Genomic DNA, 14,512 nt, shown 5'->3' on the forward strand with positions numbered 1-14,512 from the left:
ACGGAACGTCTCGGTTCTCCAGGCCTCTTACTGAGTCTCCCCTTCGCTTTGCGGCCTCATTCCGCGGACGAGACATCCGTGATCCGTCATCTTCGGGAGAAGGCGCAGCAGGAGATTCCGGTTAATGTTTGATACTTACGTAGGATGCCCGGATGTCCTCTTTATCAGTCAAACGATTAGGTCACGTTTTTGTCAAGAAGCTAAGCGAAGGTCTTCGCGAGTGTTGAGAAAAAAATCCCTAAGGCAAGGCGTGGCAAGTGTCCTCATGAAGCGGTCGAGGTTTTTGTCGCTCTCCAGTCGGTCGTGTATCATTTCCCTCCGGAACCGGTCATATCCATACGGATCGCCATTTTCCCAGTCTCCGTCCACGTGACGGGTCCTCAGACCTCATTTCCGAGTCTACGGGTCGAATCATAGTGAAAGTTGCGAAGAAGTGGCAGATTAAGGCGATACAGTCTCGCCAACCTCAAACTCTATCCCTGACTAGTCCACATCGGCGTCGAATCGGCCGCCACTGGGAGTTCCTCGTCAGATATTCGGCCGAGCCAGGTCTCTGCCTCCGCCTCCCCTTCCGGAACATGGAGGGCTCCTCCGAACAGCAGGATACCCACAGACCGTGGTCTTTTCGATACCGGGGAGAATTCTTACATTTCTGCCCGAGTTCGAATGCTCGCTCTCTACATTACTCGCTCTTTTCAGCTGCCCGTGAGTGTCAGACCTCGTACATTCTAGCTGAAAAGCTCAATCAACAGATGCGACGAGGGATCTCGGTTGTCAATCACTCAGCAGCGCATGCTACCTCGAGCCGAGGTAGACAGACCCAGGTAGCGCGCTTTCACTAGACTAGTAGTGGGCCTCTACCTTGCGGAGAATCGGGAGTGCCGAATGAATTTCTTCGATTTCTTTCGGGTGTTGACAGCTAATGGAGTGATGATCATGAACCATGACTCATCTAGGTGAATCAGAAGCTCCGGGTCGAGGAAACCACCCTTCTCGGATCTGGCGGTGGGACGATCAGGACCCGATGTTGCCAAAACATCCTTGCGAAAGAGCTGCTGGCGATCTGCACGAGTTACTGAAGGATATCTCACAGCAACCGACGGAGTTTTAAAGCGTGAACCCAGCTTTTTCCAAATGTGGAAGTAATGGTTTCCGGTTTCCCTCGCGTAGAGAACTTGATATCGACTCGCTCGAAGCCGATCCTCGGATACCCTCCCTCGCAGCGGATGTTTGCTCCTCGAGGCGAGAAAATCGCACCACGGAATGGAAATCTGGCGCGCAGATGGAGAAGGCCCCTCTCGTCTCTCGTTTTGACCTACGCGCTCGATAACAGCTTGCACGCACGCGGATGTTGCCTGCGTACGTCGTCATAGATCGCCACAGAGCGGCTGAGTGAGGAGCGGCGCGGCGTGTACAGGTGTCCCTCAGAGTGTCAGAAGAAGAAAAATATGAATTTCTTCGACCAGCGGCTCGGAAGAGCGTCCACCTCTGACAGAAGTCCAGAAGACGTGAGCTGCCGGCACTTCGCAGCGAAAATTTTCCGCTTCTTCTCCGGTGAGTTTCCGAATCCGCTTCGGACCTCTATCGCCAATATCGAGTGAAATCCTGAGTCGGGAGCCTGACCGGAGAGGCATCTGTGAAATACGTCGACACCTCGGGAAGAAGATATTTCATCGAAAGGCTAGCACTCATTCGGGTGGTGCAGTCATTTTCCTGCAGGCATTGGGTGGAAATCAAGCTCAGGGTTTGATTGTGGATTGTCGTTTCTAGCGAAACACTCAATGCAGGAATGGAGCTCCTTCTTGAGAGATCTCTACTACGCGGGAGAAGCGAATGAGTCAGTGGCATATTACGTCTTCGAAATCGTCGGCGACCATGCCGAGGCTTTCGGGAGGACCACACAACGTAGACTCAACGCTACTGGAGGCTCGGTGAGAATCAAATTTTCGAGACGCAGTTGCAGCGGGGATTTTCCAACCCTCACGAATCCGAGTACGGGATCAGCTCCCTCGATCTATTTCCTAGGGCGGATCCGAAGTGGTCGATCTCCGCCCTTATTCGGAACTCTGGATGGCGTTTCTCGATAGCCTGACCCGGAGAACCGAGGCCCCGTACCTCAAGAGTCGACCGGTTTTCGCAAAGACGCTCGTTCGTGTGTGTTTGAACTTCTGGACCGAAAGCATGATCCTGAACAATGAGAGCACCTTACTGCCGAATATGATGAAGTTGGTCGCGCGACAAATCGTAAATACCAGCTTCCGTATATTTCCGCAATATGGGTTTATGAACTTGAAGTCTCCGGCTTCTAGTATTGAGACGCCTTCACTCGAGTCATTTATATCAGACATCGAATTCGCAGTTCGAGTACGAGGAGAACACAGAGCAACACCAAGAAATGGAGAAAATCATCAAAACCTTCGATGCTTTGCCCCGCGCGCCACGTAGAAGAGCTCTCAGGAAACTCGGGCAGGTGTTTTGGAGAGTCGTGGTTACGGAATCCTTCGTCGAGCACGTACTTGCTGTCCTATCATGTGACACAACCTCGAGAGCAATCGTTTCGGTAAAAGGATCGGGAAGAGTCTCATATCAGCCTTAGTAACAATCCCATGTCAGGTCCACAAGATCATCGGTGAGGCTTCATCCAGGACTGCAGGGTATATTCGTTGTTCCAGATGGTAGATTGGAAAGTCGATATCGAGGCTAAAATGGTCGAGTTAAGCTTCTCGGATAAGAGGAGACGAGCCCTGAGCGCTTTCCTGTGCAAAAATTTAGGGCCGAAAATCATCTCGAAGGTGGGTAGGCGATTGCTCTCATCCTACCAAGCAGATGTACCTAATGACAACTCTCCTTACATTCTCCGTCGACCGGCATTTTGGAATAGCGTCGGGGTGACGAGAGATACTTTACAGGAATTTGACGAAATGTCCCTCGTTTTCGAGAAATTGGAACCTCTTCTCAATGAAACGACGACTCCCACCCATCTCGCAACTCAGGTTTGTGCTTGCCCGCGCTAAAACTTTGCGGACTTTGCATAAATATGCATTATATAATCAGTAAACCATAAACTGTATTAACAGCCGAGGTCCGCTCTCCTCAACCCGACTACATATTACAAAGCTCACGGACGTGAGTACCAAATCCATATTGCCGATTTTCGCATCGCTGTTCACTTGGTCCGCCGAGATTCTAAACATTCCCTTTTCCCCCAAGTTTTCCCGGGACTGGACGGATGGATGAACGATCACACGACCCTCAGACTGGCCTGTGGCGCAAGCATAGACAGGATTGACAAATGTTGGCTAGAAGGGGTCAAACGATATGTTCCCGCTCAGATTAGGTCGTTTCCGACTGGGAGCTCTCTGCTCATCACTGATAGCGTAAGTCAACGCAACAAAAGGAAACCTCGGGGATTCTAGCCCTGCCTAACACAATTCGAAATCCTTTCTGATCACTCGGATGCTTCGCCTCCTCAGAAAACATACTGCGACTTCTACTACGACTCGTGGTCTTCCTACTGCAATCATTTACACTTCCATGGCGTTTTAATGGCCCATATGTATCTCGAACCCGAAAAAGACGGGATCCTCGATGATCTCATTGGATTCTGGCAAAAGCGGGTTATCGAGCCTGAGCGTCCGAAGCTCTTCGGGCACATGGGTGTTCTATTCCGAGAATACTTCGCCGTAAGTTTTCATCCACAGTACATGAAGGGAATTAACTCCAAAAAATGATTCAGGAGAAAACCTTGGATCTCATAAGCGAAATCCCTCTCAGGGTTTCGGGCCTGACATTGATGTGAAGCTGCTGTCGATTGTCAACTCCTTCCGCTATTTCAAATCGAAGAGGGATATCGACGACTTCCAGAAATATTTCTCCACCGAAGTATTGCAGCCGTTCGCGGACGATGTCTTAGAAGCAACGCAAGGCTTTCCCGATTCTTTCGTAGTCGCAGAGAGGGTCGGTTTTGCCCACGGGCGACGCAACAGCCACGTATTCGATACAACCTGATCTTTCACAGGAGCTACTTGACTTCCGATAATCCGTCCTCTACTGGAGGCCCTAACTGTTGTTTCAAGCTCGGTTAATCACTCGCGGTCCCTCCCCCAGATCTCGGAAACCGTGCTCCGATTTGAGAGAGCCCGCAAGCAATTGGGTTTCGATGTTTCAATATTCCGAGAGTCCAAAGAGAAGTTAATGAAACCATATTACGAAATACTCAGCCTTAACGTGAGGAAAACCCTCGTTTTCTTTCCATACTCATATCTCGTATCTGATGGATACTGTGGTGATTGAAGGCCTTCTCCGACGTTCGACAGAGAAGCATTCCTGTTTCAGATTGACAGGTGGATTCGAAAAAGAGATGTTTCGGCCATCAACTTGACGTGCATGGCGGCATGTCGTGTGGACATGCCGGAAGCGAAGAACTTCTTCACCAAAGTGAGTTCTGGGGGCTTACAGCCTCTTGAGGGCAATCAACGCAGGCACTGCAGGACAGTCTCGGAAATTTTTAATCAGGTACATAGTGACCACTTCTCGGTGTCGACAGATGGAGAGCTCACTCGAGAGCCTCGGGCTGGAAATGCTGGAAAGATACATGGTCCCTGGAGTCGAGAACGATTGTTCAGTGTTCTCCGAAGCATTTTCAAGGTGAGTGTAAGCTCCAATGACGGTACTTCACGGAATGAAAGCGAACCTTATTTCGGAAATCTCCCCAGAGCGGGCCGAGAAATGATTGATTTCAAGGAAGCAATTCAACAAATCACCGTGAGGGAAGCCATCACAGCTGCGTTCAGTCGTGCAGCTAGCTCATTGGCGGTTCGGCTGGGCACAACAAGTAAGATTCGAGTTTCTATTCGGTGCTTGAGTCATCGGACATTCCGCGCGATTTGGTGGAAACTCCCGATGGTTTGTGGATATACCGTCCGCTAGCAGCTCGATAGCCCGCCTGCTCCTTCTGAGGTTGAACCGAAGTACTCGTCCCGTGAGAGACCCGCCGCGATACTGGAAATCTTTATCCTTTTCAGCTCACGACTCATTTGCGAAATATCTCGCGGACAAACTGCAGATAGAGCCCACCTCTCTATTGCATGGCTTGATTCCGATCTCCACTGCATCTGAGAGGGCGATCCTAGATGAGCTCCTGCAGGTAGCTTCGATAGTCGCCTTCGTGGCGGCCGCAGACACATTCTCGAAGCGCTACGCATGCCCGGCTATAACGAGGATGATGACCGACATGTCGAAATCCTGCGAATTGGAATGCCGACTGTTGACACAGCTCGAGGGGACAATTCATTATAATTTTACAAACTTGCCAAAACCAGAAAAGAATCTTAAGGTATCAGAAAACCTTGGAGTGAGAGAAAGCGATCCTGGTTTTCGGACAGTCAATTGTCCACCGTTGAGGGCCCTGTTGTGACTTAAGGAATTTCTCTTTAGATTAAAGCAGAAATATATCTGTCCGTCACAAGGTTCCTGATGAGCCATGCCGTCGCCAGTGAAGAACGCATGCGGATCCTACCCTCTGTTTTTGGATTCGAGCGCGCAGATACGGATCCAGCGCCGATTGACGAAAACAGCGAATCTGGCCTGAATGAAATCTCCAGGATTCTGAAAAGTTTCAATGAGTGGGAGAAACTTCGGCTAAGAGGGGTGGTGGACCCCCAGATCCCCGAGAGGACTCGAGGGGCTCTGACTTTCGACGGGGTCGAATTGAACATACGCGTGCTTCCACAGCGTCATCTTCCTAATAATTGGTCTCGAAGACAGACCGCTTTCATTCCCGCGCCGATCTTCCAACGGATCATGAACAGCTTCGCGATTTTATACAAAGTAAGTCCCAAACTATGCCCCCTATACGTTTCTGGAAGAATTCTCGGGGGAACCAAATTCCGTTACTGAAGGTGCCACCCCAGGATTGAGGGAATATTCGAAATCATTTCCGTCTTACCGCAGATCGAGCAGCCCCTAAGAACGCTGAATTGGCTCCAATTCATCCCCACTGTCCTGATGCGATGGGAGTTCACATCCGATCAGCGAGTCTACTTAGTACGGTGTAACACATTCTTCGCGAGCTTGATGCTCTTGTTCCAAGACACCGATGAAGTATCCTTTGAGGCCATGATGCAAAAAATGAATATGAGCCAGGCTCATCTGAGGATTCTAGTCAATACACTCATAAAGGAAAGAGTGAGCCCCTCCCCGAAACAGATCAGCAGATATCCAAATTTTCGATCGGAAGATGAAACCCGGGAAAAAATTTCTCGATGAGCAGACGTCCGAGAGAAGAATTTTGAATCCTTCCAGATCATCTTGAGGAAGAGGAAACCTGAAGTCGAAGAGGAAATACTCATTTTGAATGCCGCTTTCCACTCAACGGAGACTCTCCTCGAATTTCATGATCTTCCGGTAAAGTATCATTCGAAACTCGATATAGAGACGTGTCCCGGAACATTTGATTGTTGATCGATTGTCGCAATTCGGGGTGAATTATAGGAAGGAGAAGTACCCCATGAGCCGACGCAGGCCGAGGTGGTCCGAGGAGGACAGGGCACGAACCACCTGCTCGGTATACAAGCAATTATGGCACGCATCGCTAAAAGAGCAGGCCGGATTCCGAGGAGGCAATTGATCCAAGAAACCATCTGGAGGGCTGCGCCCAAGTTCTGCCCGGAGCCTGAAGCTATATTGGAAGCCATACGAATCCTGGTTAGATCGCACTACCTCCAGCTCGACGACAGTGAAGACGTATTCATCTACATGACCTGAACTCCCGATTCGGAAACCAGATCCTGTCGATTTCGAGGAGACTCGTTATTTATTCATCTATTTATTCATACATTTAAAGATACGCTCGTGCCCTCCCGAAGCCCAATATAGAGCGGGTAGGAGGCTGCGTAGATCGACAGGAACGATTCGAAAGGAGAAGTAGATTGTGTAGAGATGTTTGAGAGAAGGATCAAGGTTTAGTTGAACATGACATGGTCACTGAGACAGATGCACCCTAGAGCGACTGATTCAAGGGGTGCTTGTGGAGAAACGCGAGTGTACATATATAAAACTTGTGGACAATGTATGTATAAGCATGTATCCTGAAGGAGCTCTTCATTCTGTAGAATTTTCATTGAGTCCTCCGAGGAGCGTCCCCCTACATATGGGGTCAGTCGAAGGAGAGGAATGCTGACGGCTAGAATTCTCGTGACCTACATACACCCGCAGGAGTCTCCGTTGATCTCCATTATCGAGGGAACAGATCACCTCAATGTCCTTCATTCTTTTTTCTAATACTCAGGCGCTTCCGAAGCTCCCTTCCGTGAATACAGTCCTAGTCATCAAGATTCCGTTCGGAGCGTCTGCATTCGTTTGACCATCGCAGGAGGATCATTCTTCTCTCGAGAGCCGAGGCTCCCGCTCTGTCCTTGTTCCATGGAATGCGACCCGTGCATCAGCAGCCTCCTTCATAATCACTAATCACCGAAACACGGGGGTTCTCGCCGGAAACCTCCTCCGAGAGCCTCGTGAGTCATGAGACTCCCAGGTCCTCGCTTCCGAAAGAGTGCCGTCCCAATGTCTAACCGCGTCTGATCACGGTGCTCTCGAGTAGTTACGTCCCATCGCTCTTAGCTTCCAGGTCCATTCCGATACGGGAAGTTGAGACAAGGTCGGCAATCGTCTCATAGGGCTGGAGCCTCCCCCGAGTCACATCAGATAACTCGAAAGAGCCCGGGGAGCTTTGGGGACTAGGAAGAACCCGAAAGCTTCTCCGCATTTTCGAGTCCCGCTCCTCGGTGTTCATTGAGAGGCGGAGCTCTCGGGCCAAACTCGGGCCCTGCCAGGACTCATTGCGCTGCAAATTTTCTCCACGGTGATTCGTCGTGCATCGCCCTCAAAAAATGTGCATCGTGGGATGTTTCGCGAAACGTCGAACTCACTCGAGCTGATGAAGAGGTTGTAAACAAGTCTGGATCTGCCTGTGAAGTGTCCCGAAGCGAAGTGATAAGATTGTGTGATTTGATGAGACTAGGATGATGGATCCGGTTAGCGAGGACAAGGATTTGTACGAGGACGATATCACAACCCAAATATTCTCAGGTGAGCCCGCTGTCGTACATGAGCTCAACGCTAGGCACTTCGATGCATGAGGCAGGAGATCGCCCTCCGAGAGCAAAATGCCGATCATCCACACGATGGAACATATAACCCCTCCGGGATGTACTCCTAACCAGTTTCACCGAGAGGGTTCAGAACACAGGTGTACGAATATCATCAATCATCAGTTCCATATGCAAGAACCTCTACTTGCCGAGTTATGGAGTATTGGTGTGGAGGGTCTGGAAATGAAGTTACAAGCTGGTCGATCGGACGGGCCCAATGTATCGGCTCAGAAGAGTTTGCGCTCCCCCAGAACCCGAAATGCGATTTCTTCCCCGCTTAAGCCAAGCTCATTCTCGTTCAAGGTTCTTTGAGTAGAGACCAATACAATGCGGCTATCCAAGTGATCTATCATCTTTGTGCGACAAAAGATTGCCTGGAAAATACTTACCGTACTCTGTGCTCAGATCTGAAGCTTTACTCGCAGAATGCAGTCAAGCGCATGTTGAAACATACGAGCGATGAGGTGAATTCAAAGCTTCAAATGTCATAGTTTCGCCGCATCCGACCAGCCCCAAAAATAATTCTCGGAGCTGATCGCTTGTCTAAGCGCCGCTACCCGTTCTCAGCCTTTCCTGATCTCTTTCCGAGAAGAATGGATGAACTACCGGAGAATCGTCAACGTCGTCCAAGGCGTGTTCCATCATATGGACCTTCAGATTACGATTCAACGGAACTTTGGAGCGAAACATGAGAATAAATTCCGGTCAAAACACCTCGCGTGTGATACGTGGCGAGACGTCGTCTTATCCCGGATCCAGAATGAACTTATTGCCAGACTCATGTCGGTCATCAGACTTCAGAGAGCGGAGGTTTGCATTCACCCTTCTTGGACACCATTCGAAGCTTGAATCTATCTAGTTCTTACCGTCAAAACAAGGAGCATCGGAGGTCCTTCCTAACGATTCATGCGTTTCTTCACCAGAGCGACAGGACGTTCCACAGCGATATACCGAAGATGGCAGAAGCAATCTTGGACATCGAGGACTTTTTTGTCGGCCGAATCGAGATCTACGGGCACTACAAGCACGCCTATGCTGTCGAGTTGGAGAAGCATTTTTGGTGTGACCGAACCTGGAGTCGGAAACCGGAAGAATATTTCGAGCAAGTTCGTGGGGGACTATTCTTCATCGGCTGTATTTTCTTTACTTCGAGGGAGATCGATCCCTTCGGGAACTTCTACAAAGAGATTCTTCCCCCCCCTCAAAAGAAAATACTCACGAATACGTTATTCAGATATCGGAGTTCTCAGTTCAAGGAGTTCCGAGAGAAAGAACGAGCAACAGAACGTATCTTCGCGTATAAGATGGACTCATTCCTGGACAAAATCTTCCGAAGCCTCCTGCTCGGCAGCGAGCCGGGTCCAATATACGGGATGGTATGCTTCTCTCAGATTTGGAATATTCTCTGTATAATCCGCCCAAGATTGAGGCTCTGATCGCGACGTACATTCTAGCTCAAGACGGCGATCACCAGCTTCAACATCGGGGAAATCTTCAAGTATTTGGATTGTCTGCCGGATAGGGATAACATTCACGTCACGCTCCTTTGTAAAGCGGTGAGTTAGGCGAGTTTTTCCATCGTTTATTCTCTGTCGAAGGATGGTCTAAGAGCCTAGTGATGGGAGTTCTGGTATCGAGAGCCCCAGATCCGGGGGCTATTCGACAACGACTCTGCGTGGTATGAGTCACGGGTTTCCGCTTCCACTTCTAGCTGAAGGAGAGTCTCCCGCTTCGGCTACAAAGATATTACGGGGAGAGTTCTTCCGGTCTGATACCTGGGGAAATCTTCGTGAGAACCTTCTACAAGTGAGTAACCCGCAGCCTCGGCGCTCAACCAATCTCTGATCCAATGAAGGATAGCTCCCGGAGAACACTCGTACCCCACATCCGAATCCAAAATTTCTCGCTAGGCTCCACTGCGATGTCTGCAGAATCCTCGATGGGGTGCTTCGAGGTTGCCCGCAAAGCCTGGATCTGTATTCCGATATCTCTTCAGCAGCGGTCCAACTGATGGAGGCTCATTTTGGGTTGCCTTGTGAGTTCCAGTGTGCACTCTTTCTTTCATGATAGATCAGTGTGACTTCATATTATATGTATCCGATGAGCATCCGACAATCCGAGAGTATAGGGACGAGTGAACTCCCACCTTGCATGTATTCGCCTCGGAGAGAGAAAGAACCCAGAGTAACTAACTTCGATCAACAGCGGCCCATTTATTGTCGACATTCTTCCAAAAAACCCTCCAAAGCGTCTTCGAGGATGACACCGAATACAACGATGTGGCCAAGAGGGTCTCATTAGGCTCGATGGCAGCCAAATTCGTGACGGACGTGGATCATCTCAGAAATGAGTACTTCCAAAATTTACTCGCTCGACTTCTGGAACGTCGCTGTCCCGATAGCGACATCGAGTGGTTCGCACTGGATCAACTCCAAATGGTAATCATGGGCACTCAGTCGGCGTGAGATTGATCTTCCTGTGCCGATATGGTCAGAGGACGACGCCGACGCTCCGGATTCTGATCATCCCTCCGCCGAAGAATCGAACCTCCATGTTTCCCAATATCTCTGATGACATATTCATCATATCCGCTCTGTAACCAGGCACTCGGGAAACCTTTTACGGTCGACATGTCGAGACTTCTCGAGGACATAAGTCAGAGCAGGGATCTCAATCGCTTCTTCAAAGAGTATCGCTCCAAACGGGACAAGAATAAAGCACAATCATACGATTACGAACTCGAAATGATTGTCGTCAGCGCTCAGTATTTGAAACCTAAAGCCTCGTCTTCGCCGCTAGCCTTGCTTCCACCACTGGTTGAAGAAGACATGGTTTTCTACGGGAAGGCTTTCCTCGCGAAGGTTGTACAGATATGTGTTTTCAAGCCTCGTCAGACCCAATATTTTCCCTTAGGGATCGGAGGAGGAGCTAAATTGATTATTATGCTCTAAATAAATTTCGATTCTCACATCCCAAGGACGAGAAGCGCCGAAGTGAGCCAAAAGGAGCGAATAAGTCGCTAGGGAAAAAAATCACTTGGGACCGCAGCATGGCTACGGCTGACGTCAAGGCGAACTTCTCACGGGACGGTCGATCGTACGTCTTGAAATGTCCTGCTTTCACTGCGATGGTCCTGCTCCTGTTCCAAAACGAAAACAAGCTGTCCATCGGATGCATACAGAGACAGACGAAATTGAGTGCTACAGATCTGAACAGCGCTCTCCGGCAGCTCTTCTTCGCAAATGTTGGTTCGGATTTTGAGATGTAGTTTCAAATCATGGTCGATTCTCCGATATTCGGAGCTTGATCATTAATTGTTCAAGGAAGAATTGAGTCTAACCGGAAACACTGTCTCGACTGTCTCCAGATTCTAAGGGAAGAGGAAAACCGAGACGTCGAGAACACATGCTGCGAAGTATCCTTGAACTTCGACTTCAAATCCCCGTCGAAAGTGGTGCACCTCGATGAGTCCCGAGTAAGTGACTGTTCGAAACGTCATACGCCTCAATGAGTTGCTCTTTCCGTGACATCATATGTATGGGCGGCGGAGCAGCTGATTATGATATTTTCCCCCAGGTCGCAAAACCTGTATTAAAACCTGCCAGCGATGCCGAGAAGCAGATCTATACAGAAGCTCTGCTGATGAGGATTCTTAAGAGATCGGAAAGCCTCAATTGCGACGCATACATAGATCAAGCTCTGAAAGCCAGTCGCATGGACATCGATCTCGATATCATTTCGAAAAGCCTCCGGACACTCGTGGAGAGGGGTTACATAGAACGTCGAGGGTCATCGTATCATTACTTGGCTTGATGGGACCATTGAACGACCCTCTCATCCATCAACCCGAGGCTCTGTCGAGCTTAAATAATGTCACACGCTGCTTTAATAAACCTAATCTAGAGGAGGAAGGCATCGTGATCTCCTTGTCTGGGCCGCGATTTCCACTTCGGGGGCTCGGAGAGTCGGGCTCCAACACGTTTTCTGTATCCTTCGCTCGATCGCCTCCCCGTGTCAGGATGCTCGCGCATCCGTCGTCGTGCTGACAATCGGAGCGAACTCAAGACCAATGTATTATTCAGCTAGGCGACACTTGGACGGGTTCAACTAGATATCGGTTTCCCCCTCCTGACTTTCATTTAAATGCGAGAATCATCTTGTGTAGACCTGGGGTCAGGCTCATGTTTGAGACCATCATCTTTGTGCGCGAGCGCCCCTATTCAGCACAACATCACAACCGGTAAGAGTCTTCCGGATTGATTTGATGTTCAGCGGCTCTAGACTCTAGAGGTCCGACTCCACCAATCTTCTGTATCCCGTTGTATAATACTAGTTCAGAGCTGGAGTTGCGCGTAATCGCGTCAACTCTCTCGAAATGTCAATTTGCTTATTATGTACCGATTAATTCAGAACCGATTTATCACTGTCAATAAATTCTACCATGTTCGAGATTCGGGAGTTTTCTCTCAAGAGTTCGTATGAATAGCGATCGGAGTCGGCGGAAGCTGTACCTGCAAATATCGAGCAATCGAGAGCTCCTTCGCTCAGTTCCCTCGCATGGCGCGGCGGTGGGGGAATCAAGACGCTTCAGTGCTCTCAAGAAATACGATCTTTCTCTAATCCCAACGGCACTCAAACGCGTGTCGCTTCTTCCAGGACGTCTGATCTTGCCTGAGGTTGCCACATATGGAGGCGAGAACATCTGATGTAGAGAGCGATGCTGCACTAGATATGGTGGAGGCGAAGTTGTCCTCTATGGAAGGCGTTCGCATTCACCTTCTGGCCTCATACTTGCGATAGGACAAACTCTTCGAGGCTGGAAATTTGTGAGGAGCGGAATCACCTATATCTCGTGACGAAAGGATTCCTCCAAGAGAGTTCCGGGGTGTGGAATTTCACGCGGCGATCCGTCTCCGAGACTCCACTCAATTATAATAATTCTTATTTCGGGCTGGAAACAGAGCGCGGTAGACTGGCGCCCCTTCAATATCCATGTTGAAGAAAGGCGCGGATCTCCGGCATTCAGATGCGATCCAGCTCTGAATGAGGTTCTCCGCCAATCCATTACAGGAGGACTTGTCGAATGAGGGTGAGACCATTACCACCCGCCATAGATTATCGACCCCGCCCACGATCAGATGAACGGGTCTCGTGGTGATTCGGCCTCGCGTCTTCGATAAGCACACTCAGCGAAAAAAGTTGGACAAACAGCCCATTCGAGAGAAGACCCGAACTGAGAGAGGTCGTGCCGAACTGATGATGGATGCTCCTGCGGTGAATCGTGAATCTCCTAACGAGGAGCCTCCTGAACAAACTCGACGCGACCTCCGTCATTCCACAGCACAATTGATCCGCTTCTCCCAGCACGCATCTGACAACAAAAGCCGTGGAAGCTGACCGACAGGCGCTCCGTGAACGTGGAGCGTCTAGTTCACAGAAAGCATAGAGGCAAGGGGAGATTTCTTTCTAGAAATTCTCTTTCGCGGAGTTTCCCCACGTCGAGGGCTGAAAACTAAGTTCGAGCTCATTCCCGTCAATCTGTGGCCCAGCGTTGGGGAAAGGGATGAATATTTCATGAGGGGGGGAGGGTTTCCTCAGTGAGTGTCTCCCACCTGGAAACCCTTAGGGGCGCTTCTCCATCTCTCGCTGCGGGTCCCGAGGGGACTCTGATTTTTCGTTCACTTATCGAGATGAGCATTCGACAGCGAGGATTTGCCGCTGTGCTTGCGGAGAGCGGGCGTTTTTTTTCGCGAAGCCGAGGTTCTGGACTGCGCTTCCAGATGGTTCAATGCAGGCCCCTATGGACGTCCAAACTGGAGCTGGAAACGCGTCTCTTCGCAAAGCCCATCTGTCGGCCGATATGACGACGCGACGTTTGAAGAGCTTGTTCTCTATCGAAACCCGCAACTCGGTAATGAACGAAACCACACTGCAGATTATTCAATGCCAGCTAATACCAACTTTTTTTTCAATTTTCAAGAAGGTTCTTCTTGATCCATCAATCGCGGTGAGCCGATTCGGGGGTCAGCTGATGGTTCTCATGGGGTAGGTGAAACGAGAGGAAATGTTATCCGATCTGAACAGGCTCCCTGAGCAGAAAATTCCTCGATAGTCTGCGAAATCAGCGATCCTCTCCCGTACATGTTTCTGTGCTGACCTGTGGCAGCCCAGATCCGTGCCAGCGCCTGGGTCGCATCTCCATCATGCACTTTTCGAAGGCAGCGAATTGAGCCTCGTCGGTGATCACGGTTTTCATTTTGGACCTCAGCTCCTGAATCTTGGCGTCCCTTTGCTCGGGGGTCGGACGTTCTTGAGGACGCCCGCTCGGTCTCACGAAAACAAGTTTCACTTGATCTATTGTC

General features: G+C 49.9%; 3 protein-coding genes across 3 annotated transcripts; all 3 read left to right on the forward strand.

The window, feature by feature from the left end:
• Positions 1 to 1,781: 1,781 nt before the first annotated feature.
• LOC108863643 (uncharacterized) lies at positions 1,782 to 4,293 on the forward strand. The gene is made up of 10 exons (XM_018639081.1): positions 1,782 to 1,931; positions 2,026 to 2,244; positions 2,360 to 2,560; positions 2,673 to 2,792; positions 2,910 to 2,993; positions 3,078 to 3,126; positions 3,211 to 3,377; positions 3,474 to 3,683; positions 3,775 to 3,957; positions 4,108 to 4,293. The coding sequence occupies exons 1-10, from the start codon at positions 1,782 to 1,784 to the stop codon at positions 4,291 to 4,293; spliced, it is 1,569 nt and encodes a 522-aa protein (XP_018494597.1).
• On the forward strand, positions 4,263 to 7,080 carry LOC100904754 (uncharacterized). Its single transcript, XM_018639093.1, has 8 exons — positions 4,263 to 4,437; positions 4,547 to 4,647; positions 4,716 to 4,834; positions 5,025 to 5,335; positions 5,437 to 5,829; positions 5,953 to 6,186; positions 6,304 to 6,405; positions 6,493 to 7,080. The coding sequence occupies exons 1-8, from the start codon at positions 4,387 to 4,389 to the stop codon at positions 6,763 to 6,765; spliced, it is 1,584 nt and encodes a 527-aa protein (XP_018494609.1). The 5' UTR covers positions 4,263 to 4,386; the 3' UTR covers positions 6,766 to 7,080.
• A 3,071-nt stretch (positions 7,081 to 10,151) lies between these two features.
• Positions 10,152 to 12,593, forward strand: LOC100903166 (cullin homolog 1). The gene is made up of 6 exons (XM_003742196.2): positions 10,152 to 10,185; positions 10,356 to 10,588; positions 10,754 to 11,011; positions 11,128 to 11,394; positions 11,518 to 11,625; positions 11,727 to 12,593. The coding sequence occupies exons 1-6, from the start codon at positions 10,161 to 10,163 to the stop codon at positions 11,961 to 11,963; spliced, it is 1,128 nt and encodes a 375-aa protein (XP_003742244.1). The 5' UTR covers positions 10,152 to 10,160; the 3' UTR covers positions 11,964 to 12,593.
• Positions 12,594 to 14,512: the final 1,919 nt, after the last annotated feature.

The sequence above is a fragment of the Galendromus occidentalis genome, unplaced genomic scaffold (assembly GCF_000255335.2).
Source record: "Galendromus occidentalis unplaced genomic scaffold, Mocc_1.1 scf7180000077348, whole genome shotgun sequence".
Taxonomy (NCBI): domain Eukaryota; kingdom Metazoa; phylum Arthropoda; class Arachnida; order Mesostigmata; family Phytoseiidae; genus Galendromus; species Galendromus occidentalis.